Source organism: Gossypium hirsutum, chromosome D11 (assembly GCF_007990345.1).
Source record: "Gossypium hirsutum isolate 1008001.06 chromosome D11, Gossypium_hirsutum_v2.1, whole genome shotgun sequence".
In the NCBI taxonomy this organism is placed as follows: domain Eukaryota; kingdom Viridiplantae; phylum Streptophyta; class Magnoliopsida; order Malvales; family Malvaceae; genus Gossypium; species Gossypium hirsutum.
In genome coordinates, this window is record NC_053447.1 from 62794996 (window position 1) to 62812860 (window position 17865).

The window sequence follows — 17865 nt, forward strand, 5'->3', positions numbered from 1 at the left end:
GTCACTATGTATTTTGGAATTAAAAATATATTAAATATAAAAATATGATTTTTTAATAAAATTTATTTTAAAAATAAAATTTGAAATTGATACCAATATAAAATTATAACACGAATATTTTATGGCATAATTAAGAATTCAATTTTAATATAAATATTCAATATGACTAAACAATTCAATAATATAAATAATATAAAATGTGAAATTTAATTTAATAATATAAATAGTATATATAAATAAAATTATTACTATTTATGTTTAGTGATTTTTTTTGGATAATTTTGATTTTTTATTTGAGAGTAAAGAGTGAGAAGTAAAAGTTTAGGGGGAAAATAAAAAGTTTTGGGGAATAAAAGTTTGAGGGAAAGTAAATAGGGAGAGTAAAATTTTGGAGGGAAAATATTAAAAAAAAAATTGGAGGGGGAGGGTTTGGGGTAGATGGGAGGTGGGATGGGAAGAGAATAAAAGTTTTAGAGGAAAAGTGGGAGGGAGTAAAAATTTTGGGGGAAAATAAAAAGTTTTGAAGGTTTTTGAGAGTAAAATTTTGAAAAAAAAATGAATGGAAGAGTAAAATTTTGGTGGGAAATGGATTTTGGGTAGATTGGGGGATTGGGAGGGGAGGGGAGTAAAAGTTTTGGGGGAAAAGTGGGAAGGAGTAAAAGTTTTGAGGGAAAAGTAAAAAAGTTTGGGAGTTTAGGGTAAAACTGTAAAATATTATAGTTTGATATTCGAATTATTCGAATTATTCGAGTTATTCGAATTCGAAAACTCAACTCGATTCGAACTCGAAATTCGAAAAAAAAATTCGAGTTGATTCGAATAACTCGATTAACTCGAATAACTCGATTCGTTTAACTCGAAATTCAAATTTTTTTTCGATTTTTTCGAGTCGAATCGAATTTTGCTCACCCCTAATCGGGATTGGTTTACAACTTACGAAATAGTGTCTGAAGGTGTTGTTTTGATGGGAAATAATGCTTCATGTAGAATTGCAAGTGTTGGAACAATTAAAGTTAAGATATTTGATGGAGTTGTCAGAACACTTAGTGACGTACGACATGTTTCAAAATTGAAGAGAAATTTAATTTCATTAAGTACTCTTGATTCAAAAGGGTACAAATACACAACTAAAAGTGGGGTTTTGAAGATTTCTAAAGGTTCCATCGTTGTGATGAAAGGGCAGAGAAGGACTGCCAAGTTATATGTTTTGCAAGGTCAGATGATAATATTACTAAACTTTGGCATGTGCGCCTAGGGCATATGAGTGAGAATGGCATGGCAGAATTGAGCAAAAGATGACTTCTTGATGGGCAAGGAATTTGCAAGCTAAAGTTCTGTGAGCACTGCATTTTTGGGAAGCAAAAGAGAGTTCGATTTACCAGAAGAATCAATAACACGAAGGGAACGTTAGAGTATATTCATTCTGATCTGTGGGGGGCATCCAGAGTGCCTTCGAGAGGTGGAGTTAATTATATGCTAACTTTTATTGATGATTTTTCCAGAAAAGTGCGGGCGTTCTTCCTGAAGCAAAAAAGCGATGTGTTTTCCGCATTTAAGTATTGGAAAACCATGATTAAAAAATAGATGGAAAAGAAAATAAAATATCTCCACACAGACAATGGCTTAAAGTTCTGTTCTGATGAGTTTAATAAATTGTGCAAGTCAGAAGGGATCGTGAGACACTTGTCAGTTTGTCATACTCCACAGCAAAACGGCGTTGCAAAACGAATGAACAGAACGATCATGGAGAAGGTTCGATGTATGTTGTCAAATGCCAACTTACCAAAGTCATTTTGGGTTGAAGCAGCCTCTATTGTATGTTTTTTGATCAACCGATCTCCATCCGTTGCCATTGAGAAAAAGACTTCACAAGAGGTATGGTCTGGTAATCCTGCTGACTATTCTAATTTAAAGATATTTGATTGTTCTGCGTATGCTTATGTTGATAATGGAAAATTGGAACCGAGATCCATTAAATGTGTTTTTCTTGGTTATAAAGCTGGTGTAAAAGGGTATAAGTTATGATATCCTGAAAATATAAAAGTTGTGATTAGCAGAGATGTTGTTTTTGATGAAACTGATATGCTACCTAACTTGTCTCTTAAAGACTCTTCTAATAAAGAAAATCAAAAGCAGGTGGAGCATTAGATTAATACAGAATCTACAACAGAGTCGACTACTGAAGCCAGTACAAAAATTCAAAATAGAGTTGCTTCTTCACCACAATATTCTATCGCAAAAAATATAACTAGAAGAGAAATTAAACCTCCAAAGAAGTATGATGAGGCTGATCTAGTTGCTTATACTTTTAATGTGGCTGAAGATATCAATGCAAACCAAGAGCCATCTAATTATTCTGAGGCGGTTAGTTGTGAAGACTCAGAAAAGTGGATGTTTGCTATGCAAGAAGAGATGGAATCACTTCACAAAAATAAAACATGGGATCTTGTGAAACTTCCTAAAGGTAAAAAGGTTGTTCGTTGTAAATGAGTGTCTAAAAAGAAATAGGGGACTCTAGGAGTTGAAGAACCCAGATATAAAGTAAGACTTGTTGCAAAATGTTACATTCAAATTCTAGTAGTGGACTTCACAGATATGTTCTCCCCAGTTGTGAAGCATAGTTTGATTCAAGCTTTGCTTGGTATTGTGGCCATGCATAATTTGGAGATTAAGCAGTTAGATGTAAAAACTGCATTTTTGTATGGAGAATTTGAGAAGGATATTTACATGTAACAACCAGAGGGTTTTACAGTCTCAGAAAAAGAGGACTATATTTGCTTGCTGAAAAAGTCCCTTTACGATTTGAAACAGTCACCAAGACAGTGGTATAAAAGGCTTGATTCCTTTATGACTTCTCATGATTTTAAAAGAAGTAGCTTTGACAACTGTGTTTACTTTAAGAAAAACAGTGATTGTTCTTTTGTGTATCTACTCCTTTACGTTGATGACATGTTGATAGCAGCGAAAAATAAAGGAGAGATAAGAAAGGTCAAAGCCCAACTAAGTAAAGAATTTGAGATGAAAGATTTGGGTCCAGTAAAGAAGATACTTGGTATGGAGATTCTTAGATATAGAAAAGTAAGTAAATTGTACCTAAGTCAGAAGGGGTACATTGAGAAAGTTCTTTGCAGATTCAATATGCAGAATACTAAGTGTGTTAGTACTCCTTTAGCAGCTCATTTTAGACTTTCATCGACTTTGTCTCCACAATCAGATGATGACATTGAGTACATGTCACATGTTCCATACTCTAGTGCAGTGGGATCTCTCATGTATGCTATGGTTTGTTCATGTCCAGATTTATTATATGCAGTCAGTGCAGTTAGCAGATAAATGGCGAATCCCGGTAAAGAACATTGGAAAGCAGTTCAGTGAATTTTAAGATACTTACGAGGTACTACTGATGTTTGCTTACAGTTTGGAAGAACTAGAGATGGGATCATTGGGTATGTTGATGCTGATTTTGTTGGAGACCTTGATAGAAGAAGATCTCTCACAGGTTATGTCTTTACAATCGGAGGTCGTGCCATCAGTTGGAAAGTCACTTTGCAAACTACACTTGCTTTGTCTACCACTGAAGCTGAGTACATGACAATTACTGAGGCTTGTAAAGAAGCCTATTTGGTTGAAAGGACTCTTTGGTGAACTCAATGAAGACCTTCAAATCAATACAGTATTTTGTGACAGTCAGAGTGTCATATTCCTTACAAAAGATCAAATGTTTCATGAGAGAACAAAACACATTGATATTCGGTATCATTTTGTTCGTGATATTATTGCTCGTAGTGATATTGTTGTGAGCAAAATTAATACTCATGAAAATCCTGCAGTTATGATGACTAAGTCACTTCCTATAACCAAGTTTGAGCATTGCTTAGACTTGGTTGATGTTCATTGTTGAAGTTAAACCCTTAAAGGGTTTTATGGAAGAGGTGGAGAACTTGTTCGTTGAGAGTTCAAGATGAAGAACTTGTTCATTAAGAATTCGTGTCAATGTGGAAATTGTTAGAATTAAGTGACTCGAATCCTTATTTAAATCAAATACAGTGGTAAAATAAAATAAAAGTAAAATCGCTATAGAATTATAGTTCTTTTATTTTATTTTAAAATAAGGTTTTTTTAAACCTTATTAAACTCCATCTATTTGATATTGATTAGAATAAGGAGTTTTACTCCTATTAGAATAAGATTTTACAAGCCTATAAATAGACATAGTCTATTTTTCTTGTAATTAATTCGAATTCGACATAGTGAATTTTCTTCTCCTCTGCCCGTGGTTTTTTTCCTAAAAGGGTTTCCACGTAAAATATCTGTGTTCTTTATTTTTCTATTTCTATTTTATTTGCGATATATTATCATTATCGATATTCTATTTTCATATTTCATATAAATCAATCACTTTAAATACAATAGTTAAACATTAAAAAAATACATCGAGTTTATTATTAATCATATAAATACAATCACTTTATGATTTTTAAGGAATATATTTTAAGGAAAAATCAATTCAACATATTGGCAACTTAAATTTCATAATCTATATGTCTTCAAAAAAAAATCACAATTTATATTGAACAATTATATTAAAATTAATTTTTATAATTAAACATACTCACGAGTCTATATATACACATTGTCTATACATTATAATTTAATAAAGTAATCTCACATTGTCTAGAAACAAATTGCAAATTACCTATTAATGAGTTTATATATCATATCCTACAATGCCTAGGAAAATAAGGGAAATGAGATTTTGGGTCTATATAAAGGTTTGTTTTGTAAGTTTTATTTTCGCATTAACAAGTAATACCAAAAAATTGGCCCATTCCTATAAATTTTCAAAAAATTAGCTTATTTTTGTAATTTTTTAAAAAATAATGGCTTTTTGGTAATTTAGTCCCATATCTAATTAAACTTATTATCACTTAATTAGTATTATACATATACAAATTAAATTGAAATTTAGCACTATAAAAAGATGCATTAATAAGACATTTTAATTCAAATAGTATTTATAACATCATTAAAAAATTACATTTAGTATTATTTAATAGAGTTTTGGGCATTTTTTAGCTGATTTAGGCACAAATGGAGGATTAGGTAATCAAACCCGCAGGGATGAAAAACTTTTTTCGTAGCTGATTAGGAATGAGATATGTGGAATGACATATCTAATCATACTTATTAAAAAAATACTCTTTTTGCCACATGGCCTCAAACCTAATAGAGGTGCCAAGATATCAGTAGCATCAATTCCAAAAAAAATTCACTAATTAATTTATGAATTATTAATTTATTTTTAATTTATTTGTGTAAAATAATTTCTTATGCAACTTAAGAGATTTACAAATATGGAATTAAGAATTTTGCTTATTTACATTTTCGAAAATATTTACTAATTATTTTCCATAAAGGATATTTTGATTCCTTGATAATAGTGTTTTGTTTCAATAATTTCACCCAACAAAGATTAAAGTATTATAAACTAATAAATACTTAATAATAAAATGTGTCATACACTTATTTGTCTTTTTACAGATATTAGCTTTCATCTATCAATTAAGTTTTACTAAACTTTTTTAAATAAACAGTTAATAAAACTAGTTGGTCAAATCAGCTACTATAATCAACTATCAACCACTTTATTTCAATTTTTTCATCTATGAGCTCGATTGGCATCTGCATTGTTATCAGTAGAGAAAAATGTGGATTCGAGTGCATCGAAGCGCATTATTCTCCTATTTAAAGGTGAGAGAGAAACTCTCGGTGTATCATAAGAACCTATATAATGAGATTAATGCTAAACACAAATACAAAAAAAAAACATTTAAAAAATTAATTAAAAATTAAACACTTAAAATCCAATACAAAAATTAGAATTTCTAGTATTTATAAATATTTGGTTAAATGCCCTCTTTACCTGGTAGTGCTACCATTATCAATTGTGCCACTTGCATATTGACCCAAAAAAGAAAATTCTTTCTTTCTTTCTTTCTTTATTACTTGCAAGTTGCATAATTAAACTATGCAATACTTTTTAGTTTTACTTTTCAAATAGTATTATTTTATTTTATTTTTTTATTTAATAACACCATAATTTCTCTCCCGATAATGATTTTCATGGCGTATATAACTGCAAATCTATCCACAGATTAGGGTTTTCCGTTCCCTTCAATCTATCTTCTTCTTCAATTTCCAAACCCTCATTCACAATTTCTGTGAAGATATTGCCCTAAAAGGTAATTCATCCTAAATTTCACACTTTTTTTTTCTCTGTTTCCCATTCATTATTTGCTGAGCTTTTTCATGGTGTATAAATGTTAATGTTTATAGGTAAAGTCTAGCTTAACTCTCCATTTTAATTGATTATAATAGAGAATCCCAATGATAAGTGTGTATTGGATTTTATTCATTTAATTGAATTTTGCTGCAATATTATTGAATAGCATGGTTAGATTTTGATTGATTTTGACATGGTCTTTTTTTTTATTTTTTATGGAATGATAGTTCTTGATCTCGATCTTGTTCTTGATTAAATCTTGAACGGATTAATAGTTATGGATTTGGAGAGTGAATGTTCTGCGGTTGAATCTTTGGAGGATAATGAATCCACTCAAAACACTGTGCCTCATGTTGATGCTAATAAGATCAAGGATAATCACGTTGATGATTGCAAGAGTAAGGATAATGGGCTATGCGGGAATGATGATCAGACACAGAGTTTGTCCACTGATCGTGGCGTTGTTTCTGATGATTTCGCAGTGGATAGTCATGCGAATGGTCCTGTTGGGACTGTACGGTCGATGCATTCACCTACTGTACCAGTTGAATCTCGTGCTGCGTCGTCTCCTCCTACCACCAAAGGCTATGGATTGAAGAAATGGAGGCGTATCAGAAGGGATTTTGTTAAGGATCCGACCGCCACTGTGGATGGTTGTAAAATATTGAAGCGAGGTTTGTCCGGTTCTGCAAATCCAACTGAACCTCAACAGAATGCATCAGCTGAAATCAAGCAGAATAATAAGCCTCATATTGGGCCTCTGAATATATTGAAGAACACAAATGTTGCCAGTGGGTTCATGAATCATAGCCCCAGTTCAGATTCCAGGTTTGCAGTTGGGGTGCCTTCTGCTGCTACTACTGACTCTGAAAATAGCGAGGATCGAAGTAGCAAGTCTTCTACGGCAGCCAGTATGCCAAAGGCGAGATATGACCTGCCTACTGTTTTGGGGTACGTGCATGGGAAAAACCGTATGAAGAATTTAAGTGGAAAATTTGTGGGTAATTCAAGTAAAAAAGCTCAACAGGGAAAGGGTTATGTTGAAAGCAGTAAGAAGCCGAGAGGAGAAAGGATCAAAATCGAGAAGGAAAACTCTCAATCCAGTGTTGAATCTGACTCAAGAAACTCCAACTTTGGCTTTGTGTTGAGTCCAGTTTCAGTGACAAGCAACGGAAAGCAAAGTGGAAGTTCCATGAATCATGATAGGAGAAATGGTGATGAAGCTCATGAAGGTGAAGGCCAGAGCAATGAGGAAGTACAGACTACTCATAGGAAAGAAAGTTCCTGTGAAATTGAAGAACTTTCACTTGATGATTTGGCTGCGAACTTGTCTTGGGAGGCTAAGGAAGAAAAAAGTGAGAGTCGCCAACCTTCACCAGATCAGGACCCATTGGTCAACTCTATTCTTTCTCTCCGTTCTGTCCAAAAAGCCCTTGAAAGTGGTGGGTGTGATATCCTTCTGCTAACTTCAATAAGCCTTTATCACGTTTTACAACTTATGCATATTGTTCATTATATGCTCTGCAAATCCTGCTTGTTGATCATACCGCACCTCTTAATTTGCTATTTTTTTAGTTAGCTTATTTATTTGAATCTCTGAAATATTTCCCCAAGCATTTACTTAAAGCAGTTGATTACTATATCCTTTGTTCCAGAGTTGGGCAAAGATTGAAAATAGTTGTTCTCCATAAAGCCTCATTGATGCCAAATTTGAAAGTTGCTATACCAGTCTCCATGCATGTTTCATTCAGGTAGGCATAAGCCTAGAACAAGCATATCACTGGACAAGTAGGGCTGCAACGTACTTGTTTTCATTCTTGGTGGAGTGGTGTTGATATATATATATTACTAATTATCACTCATTTCATGATAGCATAGCTGCAGACTGTGTCCTGTACTTTTTAAAGTTCAATGGAGTGATTTTTTCCTTGCAGAATTATATAAATTCGGGGAGATTGGAAAGGAAAATGCATCTCAAGATGATGATTTGGTTAGCATGAAAAATGATCATGTGGATTCTACTTTTGCTGATCAGGAAACTAGCCCATCTGACCGATTAGCTTCTGAAAAGATGAGTGGAAGTACTTTGGGTTCCTTGGAAACTCAGTTATTCACCTTAACACACAAAGTAAAATATTTGGAGAGCAAACTAGAGGAAGCAAGGGCTGTACTGCAGGCAAGGGATTCAAAGATTTCTGAACTGGAAACCAGTGTAAATGGTAGCAGGTCAAGGAAGGAAGAACCAGGAAGCACGGCAGGGTTGTGGCAAGAAAAATACAGAGAAATGGAATTCGACCTTGAGGGCCTCTTTCAACAGAGAATGGAGGCTGAAATCGAGTTTCTAACCCTAACCAGTGCAGTACAAAAATTGAAAGTTTCTGTAGGCAATCATCAACTCAAAGTATCTGAAGATCAAATTCCATTCGCCAGGGAGCAAGCCTGGATGTCAAATAAGCTGGGAGAGGCAGAAAATACAGCTGCTGCAACACCAATGATACAAGCAAGGGAGTTGGAGAAGTCTTATGGAGACGCCTTAGGTACCAACAACGTTTTGATGATGCAGAGGAGAGTGTTTAAGGTAACATTATGTTTTTTCACGCAGTTGGTATTACTCATTTTAGTGTTCGTGTGGGTTGTCTTGCAGTTGTCATCCCATTCAGGGATGGTTGTTCCCACCTGAGGTTTTTATTTTTGGTGGTATGATCCAAATGTAAGATTTCATTGTTAGTATAATTAGAGCCATTTTTTCTTTTCCCTTTTCCCCACTTTTGTTTTTGTTAATACCACAACTTCCTTAAAAGTGGAAACCCTTTTTACAGGATTCACTTGAGTTGAGCTTTTCACTATAGATTTTTATATTAGTAGTATAAGAAGGTTGTTTATGTGTGGAGTATAATGCTAGGTTTTTAATATGTAATTTATTGGTAAAATCCCTAAGGTAGTCAATTCCCTACTGGTTCCGGTCATATCGGCTGGTACATACTAGTGGAAAACTGTACACTGAAACATTTCGGTGCTGGTTTGTGCCATAATAAAAAACGGTACTTTCACCGGTGTGATACTGATTACTTTGAAAGATGAAATGGTATGGTTCTTTTGTTGGTAGCTATTGCTTTGAAGTAATTGCTACTCCTTTATTTTCTACTGTAAACTTTCTTATCAAATACACTTTGAAGGGTAAAAGAACTAAGGAGGTCATTGTATTAAAAGGCAGATTGTATTTTGCCCATTCTACTTAAAAAATGGGCAAATTAATCTTTGTATCTTAGATCAAAGAATAAACTGATTATTTTGTTAAAAGAATTAATCTATTTCTCTTTTTAAAATTGGTTCATGTACGTTAACATGAAGTAAATGACTGATTTGCTCTTTGATTCAACGTATAGGGATTAATTTACTTATTTTTTAAGTAAAAGGTTAAAATGTACAGTGATCTCTATGATACTTTACCATTTGAAGCATTTCTTTCTATTGATCTTACAAGGAGCATCTAGTCAAAGAATCTATTTTTCATAAAGTTTAGATTCACGTTTCGTTCATATCTATATATTAAGTTATTTAAAAATATGTTAGCATTTATTTAATACTACCAATTTTATATGTTTTTCCATTTTATTAAAATTTTAAACATAATAGTATCCTATATTTAATTTTTTTAATGTATTTGAAAATTATAACTAAATTTTCACTTAAATTCAAAATTTTCAAAAAAAAAAAATTATAATACAATAAGTAGCAGATAACACTTACCACTTGATGTTGAAAAGGTTAAATTATTATGTTTATTTTATTGAAAACTATATGAAATAATAAAGAAGCTAATATTAATGAGATTAAAAATCATGAAATAAACATATTTCTAAAATTAAGATTTATTATTATCAAGCTATATAATTATATTTGGTATTAATTTTTATTAATATGTGCAACAAATAATTTTATAATATAAATTCAACATGTATAAAATTCATTACTCATTCGAACTCGTCATGATAAAATAAATATTTTCGTTGGAATGGTGTCTTAAAAAAAATTGGCATCATCAATTTAATTGAATTAGTTAATAATGTTAACTATTTAGATTAATTAATGACATTATAAAAGTATAAATATTAAAATATATCAAAAATTAAAGTATATGAAATAAATATCAAATTTTAACATAATATAAAGATCAAAACTAAAATTTAACCATAATTTTATATTGTAAAAGAAAGTAAGACCAATTATATATAGTCACAAAATATTTTAATTAAAAAGTTTAACGATGTAATATACTTCGATTAACGAAAAACATTGTGAAAATATATGGACTAAAATATTTAAAAAATAAAATATAAAGATTAAAAGTAAAATAAAGGAACACAATTGAAATTTAACTATTTCTTATATTATAAAAAAAATGGTAAAACACGTGTTAGAGAATCTTCATTTTATTTATAATTATGTATAGTATCCAATAGTCTTTGGATGGAAATAAATTTATTGTAGTGGTTGTAATAGTCAACTAATTAATATTTATTTTAAAAGTTGAATCAATCAAATTTTATTGAAAAAAAATATTATATGTTAATTAATTTTATTTATTTAATGATATAGGGATTTTGAAATTTTTTTTAATAATTTTATTATAGGTTTTGATTATCTCTGTTCTTTTCGACAGAATGTCTAGAATTATTCATAGTTACTTCCCAACTCTTAAATATGAGGATGTTCTCTTACATTTGGGGGTGAGTAATATCCGATTTGATTCGTAAAACTCGATAAAGAATTTAAATTTTGAATTAATTAGTTCGAGTTATTCAAGTTAATCGGATCAACTTGAATATGAATTACACAATTTAAATTATTCTAAAATCCAAATAAGAACAAAACTACGTCGTTTTTATAAGTGCTTACCCATTAAGTTAAAAGCAAAACCATTATATTGTTTGTGTAGTTAAATAATATTGTACTTTATCTACTAGTTAAATAAATCGGTCAATGTAAACGCAACATTGAGTATAAATAATAAGATCATTAACTCGACTTGACCTAAAAGTTTTTTACTCGATTCAATTAAAAAAAATCAAATTGAGTTCGGTTGTTAAAATAGGATTCATCAATTCGACTAACTCGAAATTTTATTACTCGATTCGACTTAACTCGATCGAATGCTCACCCCTACATGCAGTGACAACAATGCCTATGCCAATCAACTCTATTTAACAATAAATTGGTTTTTTTTTATGACAATAATAATTATTTATTAGATATCAAATTTAAAGTTAACACTTGAATAAATGGTTCCATTTTTAATGGACAATAGACCTGATTATAGGTTGGACCGATATAAAATTTTAGGCCCATTTTTTAAGGTCGAGTCTAACCCTAAAAATGGGTCTAAAATTCTACTCAAGCTCGATCTAGATTAAAAATACTAAACCTGAACCCGAATCAGCTCACCTGTATTATTATTTTTTAGATTATTTTTTATATAAAAATAAATTTAAAAAGTATAATACATCAAATACACTAAAAATATTACAATAAATGTTTCTTAACAAATTAAAAACATATTAAAAAAATCTTTATACTTGAATAACACTAACATAGTTACAACTTAGCAAGCAAATACTTCTAAAATAGGAGCAAAATTAACAATAAAATAAGAGTTATACTTTCAAAGCAAAAACAATAAAATAGTAGCAATATAATAGCAAAATGACAACAAAACAACAGTGAAATGGCAATGAAATAGCAGCAAAACAACTGATTAGGGTCGGGCCGAGCCCGAGTAAAAAAAATCCTATTAGAGGCTTGGACCATTTAGAAAATGTGCCTTATTTTTGTTCAAGCCCATTTTTTGAGCCTATATTTTTGTCCAAACCCTCTCACTTTTTCAAGCAGGCCTAGACTTGAGCGGGTGACCCGACTCATGATCTGGTCTAATGGGCATGTGAAGGTACTAATACTTTTCTCATATGTAATTGTACTCCTGAGCTCACTATATTTCGCAGACCAAAAATAATTCTTTGAATAAATTTTATTAAAGGGATGTTTTTTTAAGTGAACAATCACACCTAATAAAAAAAATCAACGAAAGTAATAAAGTATGCCTAACAAAATTAAAATATAAATTTTATATTAAAATAAAATTTTGATTTAGTGGTAATATTAATATTTTTTAATTACAGAAAAATATTTTAATAAATTTACTAAATAAATTGGTATCCGATTTACTCGATCAATTATAAGCATTAAAATCATTAACAAAAGTAAAATAAAAATTTCCTCAAATTTATAGTGTTTAAATTTCAAATTCTTGTTTAAAATAACATTTATTTTTGAAAATTTAAATTCAAAAGAAAAATCTAGTCCATATATAAACATTAACCTATACTATATTATATTATATTATATTATATTATGCTTCCTATAGGTTTATAAAGGGAGAAACCATATAGAACCACCACCAGCACTTCCTTCTTGAACTACGCATCCTTCTCCTAAACTCATGACTTCATCGGTCGGTGGCGGAGGCAGATACATGGCCTTCTCTCCGTCGCCTTCCGCCCCTCACTCTCCCCATCTATCCGGCCTTCGTTCCGCCGCCGCCGCTCTCCTTGACCAAGAGAAGTAAGCTATTCTTTTTTTTTTGTTTTGTTTTTCTTATCCCCTCATAGTCTTGCATTTATTTTTAATCTAACCTCTTGCGATCTTCGTTTTTTTTACTCTCCTTTTCCCTTCCGATCCTGTTGCATCTGCATCATCTGCTTGTTTCTTTGCGGTTAATGGAGTGATCTTGCCTTTGATCTTTCTCTTTTTCTTGTAATTTGGTTAGCTTACTGTTAAAATTGCTTTTTCTAGCACATTTCTGCTGAAATCTCCTAGATCTAGAGCTTGATCGTTCGTTTTTGAACTGATTATGCTTTTTCGTTTGAGTTTCTGTTGATGTTATGATTTTAATATCAGATCAGTTAAAATTTACGAACTGATGAATTTCTAGTGTTGTATGTGTGTGGGGGTTAGGGTTGCTGTTTAAGTTGTGATCCGGATATAATTGTACTGAATTGAAAAGTGATGACAGCAGGTCAGGTATCTGTAATTTTTGGAAAATCGAAGTTCGAAATCTGTTAAATATCCAAATTTAATAAGTCCAATAAGATTTTATTTAAAAAAATTTAAAAGTGAAGCAGTTAATGGATTCATGTTGGAGATCTATAAAGTAAAGTAAAGTAAATTTAGATAATGGACATAAGAATCTGAATCTATTATCCTCAATATGAAAGCAGATTCAGATGATGAATATCCATTGCCATCCCCTGAATCGAAGCTAAAAAAACTGGGGATTGTTTGAAACTCTCATTAATGACGGTTTCTGTCCAACTTTAACATTACCTTGTTTAGAAGGACTGATTTACCTTGTTTAGAAGGACTGATGGTTTTATTTTTTCGTTTGCAGATATCTCTCGGAGTTACTGGCAGAGCGTTACAAGCTTAGTCCATTTATGACAGTGATTCCTCATACCTGTAGACTGTTGAACCAAGGTGAGTTCCTCTAAGTAGCAATTTTTTTTTCTTGTCAAAATCATGCAGACAATATCTCCCTCCCTCCTTGTCATCACTAAAACAACGACTTGAGGCTAACTGTTAATTGCCAAATACTAATTCTATGAGTAACTGACTGGAAATGCTAATTAAGGATCAGCCCACTAACACTCACGCTAATGAAATCATGGTTCGCGTGTCATGAAAATTGTAGATAGTACTGACAATTACTAAGACTTGGGTGGAACTGTGATTGAGGTATATGACTACCTGCAATTTTTAGCCCACGATGGAATACTTGCTTACTCTTTTCATTTTCTTTTTTGGGTAGAGCAATCATTACATGAGAGAAACTATGGTTCTAAAATAGTTTAAATAACTAATATGATGAATCTTACATGAACTTTGGTGGCCTTCTATGTAAATGTAACAATGGATACTTAGACATATCTTAGGAAACGATGGAAGTGAAGGATAAAGAGGGAGGAAAAAGGAAGTTTCTGAACCTCACTAACTGTGGTGAAGGAAGAAATGGATATGAAGAAAGAGTTACAGAGGGCAAAGCCAGTGATTCTGCCGGTATTCATCTTGGGAATTGAGTGGGGAACTTCCCAGTAATATTTAGTTCTTTAGGTTAGTTGTGAGAGACATTAGTTGCCAACTTCTGGCCAAAATAGGTGCTTGCTCAGTTTTTCTATTTTTCTATTCTATAAAAGCTGTCTTGCAACAATGTGCTAATATTTGGTGGCAGTCAACTAATTAGTGTTTCTTTTTTAATTAATGTAATAATATTTATTAATGACTTAAAAGTAAACCAAAATAAAATTCCACATCTTTCTTTTGTTTCTAGATTGCATTTAACTGGAAGAGTAGCTTAATTTATGAAGCCAGAGTTGATATTTAACTGACTAAATTAACATTGCGTTTGGTCTCTCCATTTTGTGGTGACTGCTAACTGATTTCTTAACAAATGCTGACCGGTACATCTTATTCTTGAAAATGACATTTTTGGAGCAGAAATTTTGCGTATAACTACACTGTTGGGGAATGCATCAGTTTTAGGTCAAAATGGGCTTGAACAAGCTAGCCCCCTGGCTTCTGGAGGAACATTTTCAAATGGAGGAGCCGATATGAACAGATGGATGTCACAGTTTCAATCAGAAGTATGGATACTAACCATTAACCTAACTCTGTACCATCTAATTTTACTGCTTTAAGAGGTATTCCTGACTTATTACTTTACTATATTTTCATGCTAACTGAACCTTTATTTGAAATCTAGCTTGTATTGTCGTTTCTCTTATGACAGGCAATCTGAGGCTAACATGAAGAAGTCCTGAAAACTAACTCTACCATAGAAAATGTTTCAGGCTGTTGCTTTTAATTATATAACTCATTGTTTTCCTGGGTCTTTATCATTGTCAAGATAGAATCAGATTTGTGGGGGATGATAGTTACTCGTAGTCTTATTTGGTGTTAAGCTTCAGTTCTTTTAGGATGGAAGCCTGAAATGTTGATCGAGTGCGAGACAGTGCATGTTAGGTGTTCCGTTAAGAGGGTTATTCTCTCCGCTGTGTACTTTATTGCTGACATTGATAACTACACTGTCATTTTTATGTCCCCCCCAAAGTGCAGATGGGAGTTTTGAGACATTTGCATTAATGAGTTAATATGTTTTATTTTATTTTTTTAACAAAGCCTTGAATATTATGGTACCAGATGCCTGGTTTAGTACAACCCTCTTTGGCGGAGAACTGGCTGAATTCTCAAGGTGGCTCTTCCGGTCTTATTGTTAAGAGAACAATCAGAGTGGATATTCCTGTCGACAAGTATCCTAACGTATGAATGAACTCATATCTTAACAGTGATTTTAGAAGATTTATTTTTTCAGTATCTAAACTAATTTAATATCGCAGTACAATTTTGTTGGCCGCCTCCTTGGTCCTAGGGGCAACTCTCTTAAGCGTGTGGAGGCAAATACGGAGTGCCGTGTCCTTATAAGAGGTCGGGGCAGTATTAAAGATCCTGCTAGGGTAATGGTCCTTTGCCTTGCAATATTATGTGTAATTATTGCTCATTAAATAAGTTTGGTAAATATGTGATCATGTTTCAAAGATTTTGTTGAAAGTGAAACCTATCGAATATGTAAACCCTAAACTTTTTAGCAGTTACCAATATGGATACCACTTAAATGAATTATTATGTCTTAAAATTTGTGAAGGAGGAAATGATGAGAGGAAAACCTGGGTATGAACATCTGAATGAACCTCTTCATATCCTAATTGAGGCAGAATTACCCGTTGAAATAGTTGATGCTCGCCTAATGCAAGCACGCGAGATACTTGAAGATTTGCTGAAGCCTACTGTGAGTAAAGTTTCCTTGTGTTGTGATAATACTAATATTATGCATATCTTTTTGTTTAATTTTTTTTTATATTGTTTTTGAAAAACAGGATGAATCCCAGGATTTCTATAAGAAACAACAGCTGCGAGAGCTAGCAATGCTGAATGGTACACTTCGTGAGGAAGGCTCTCCAATGTCTGGTTCTTTATCCCCTTTCCAAAACAGCCTCGGAATGAAGCGAGCAAAGACTAGGGGGTAAAAGGATCCCTTCTCGAGGCCTGTTGGAGCTTGTGTCTTAGTGTCTGCCGTAAGCCAGCAGTTTTCCCGGACATTGCAGGTATTGGCTATATATAGGCAAATGCCTCCATGCACGATCGGGGCACTGGCATGGGCACTGTTACTGTTGTGTGCCAGTTAAGTTAGGTTGTTCTAACTTATTTGTTTGATATATGAAGTGTGTTTATGTTGTGTGTGTTGGGAGAGGTTAAATGCTAGTATTATTTTTACACAGTGAGCAATGGGTGTGCGTTCATTTTCGGGGTTTCGGGTTTTGCATTCTGCATGTTGGTTGAAACAGATAAAAATAGCTGTATGTAGGTTGTAGTGGTATTATTAGCTCGTCTTCTTATTATAGTTAAGCTTTGTAATAATTGACAGTTTTGAAGTGAAGGGACCTATGTAAAGTAAATGCGAGGAAATTAAAGGTATGGTTTGTATTGTATTGTATTGTAGTCTATTGTAGTGTAATCTATACAAGTCCACCAATAGTAATTTTTTTTTTACCCTAAAAATATCTAGTGAGACTACTGAATTATTGGTGCATTGTTGTCAATACAGGAGTATATCAATTTGAGTGTGATGAAGTGCATTATCTTCTTATTTATGAACTAGAAAGAAATTATAAGTAATTTTAAGTATTGTGTGAAAAAGAGCAGATATAATCTGAACATTTAATGAGATTGTTCAAAAAAATATCGGTTGCATAGAATTTGAGATTTAAATCATTATATTTAGAAGTTAAAAATTCAGCAAACAAAAATTTTAATTCAATCATTATTTTTTGTTAATTATATTTTAGGTCATATTAGGACAAATTTTGACAGAAAATATTTTTGATTTTAGGGTTGAATTAAGATTTTTAAATAAAAAACAAGATTTATTTTTTAAAGGATAAGATTAAATCTTAAATTTTTTAAAATTACTTTAGTTAAAATTTTATTACATGTGCTTGTGTTTTTGTAGGTTTGACCATCCATTTAGGTGATTTACTTAAAATTAGGTTTTTTTTACTCGTACTAAATTAATTATGTTTTAATTGAAAAGCGTATAATATGTATTGTTTTTATTCATGCAAACATGATTGTAAAATTTTATACATATAATTTAATAATAAATTTAACTATGTTATTATGAAATTTTAAAAAAAATTACATTTCAATACAAAATAAAATTTAAATATAAATAATATTGTTTTGAAGTTCATTTTTATGGTTAAATCGGCTGTATAATGTGTTGTATAAAAATTGTAGGTAATCGCCATCTATCTAAATTAGTGTTGAAGCTAAAACTATAGTTGTTAATTGATGGTCGTAGATTTCAATTCTATTTAAGGAGATTTGATTCGTTCCAAATTTAAAAATTTAAAATGTCAGAGTCGAAGTATTCGCTTTGATTGTTAAGAGTAGGTAATTCGTTCCCTATGTCTTTG

General features: G+C 31.8%; 2 protein-coding genes across 2 annotated transcripts; both read left to right on the forward strand.

Annotated features, from left to right (window-relative positions):
• The first annotated feature begins 5925 nt into the window (after positions 1 to 5925).
• LOC121223382 (WPP domain-interacting protein 1) lies at positions 5926 to 9342 on the forward strand. The gene is made up of 3 exons (XM_041104763.1): positions 5926 to 6242; positions 6511 to 7725; positions 8218 to 9342. Exons 2-3 carry the CDS (start codon positions 6561 to 6563, stop codon positions 8961 to 8963), a joined length of 1911 nt encoding a protein of 636 aa, XP_040960697.1. The 5' UTR covers positions 5926 to 6242; positions 6511 to 6560; the 3' UTR covers positions 8964 to 9342.
• Positions 9343 to 12671: 3329 nt separating this feature from the next.
• On the forward strand, positions 12672 to 16876 carry LOC121223383 (KH domain-containing protein At5g56140). Its single transcript, XM_041104765.1, has 7 exons — positions 12672 to 12901; positions 13728 to 13813; positions 14831 to 14976; positions 15533 to 15652; positions 15730 to 15846; positions 16035 to 16178; positions 16267 to 16876. Exons 1-7 carry the CDS (start codon positions 12780 to 12782, stop codon positions 16414 to 16416), a joined length of 885 nt encoding a protein of 294 aa, XP_040960699.1. The 5' UTR covers positions 12672 to 12779; the 3' UTR covers positions 16417 to 16876.
• Positions 16877 to 17865: the final 989 nt, after the last annotated feature.

Excerpts from the sequence above, each read along its gene's own strand:
- LOC121223383 (XM_041104765.1), top strand. The coding sequence starts at position 12,780 with ATGACTTCATCGGTCGGTGGCGGAGGCAGATACATGGCCTTCTCTCCG. Across the intron at positions 14,977-15,532 it reads TGTCACAGTTTCAATCAGAA|ATGCCTGGTTTAGTACAACC; the intron begins GTATGGATACTA and ends TTATGGTACCAG. Across the intron at positions 15,847-16,034 it reads GTATTAAAGATCCTGCTAGG|GAGGAAATGATGAGAGGAAA; the intron begins GTAATGGTCCTT and ends AAATTTGTGAAG.
- LOC121223382 (XM_041104763.1), top strand. The coding sequence starts at position 6,561 with ATGGATTTGGAGAGTGAATGTTCTGCGGTTGAATCTTTGGAGGATAAT. Across the intron at positions 7,726-8,217 it reads CCAAAAAGCCCTTGAAAGTG|AATTATATAAATTCGGGGAG; the intron begins GTGGGTGTGATA and ends TTTTCCTTGCAG.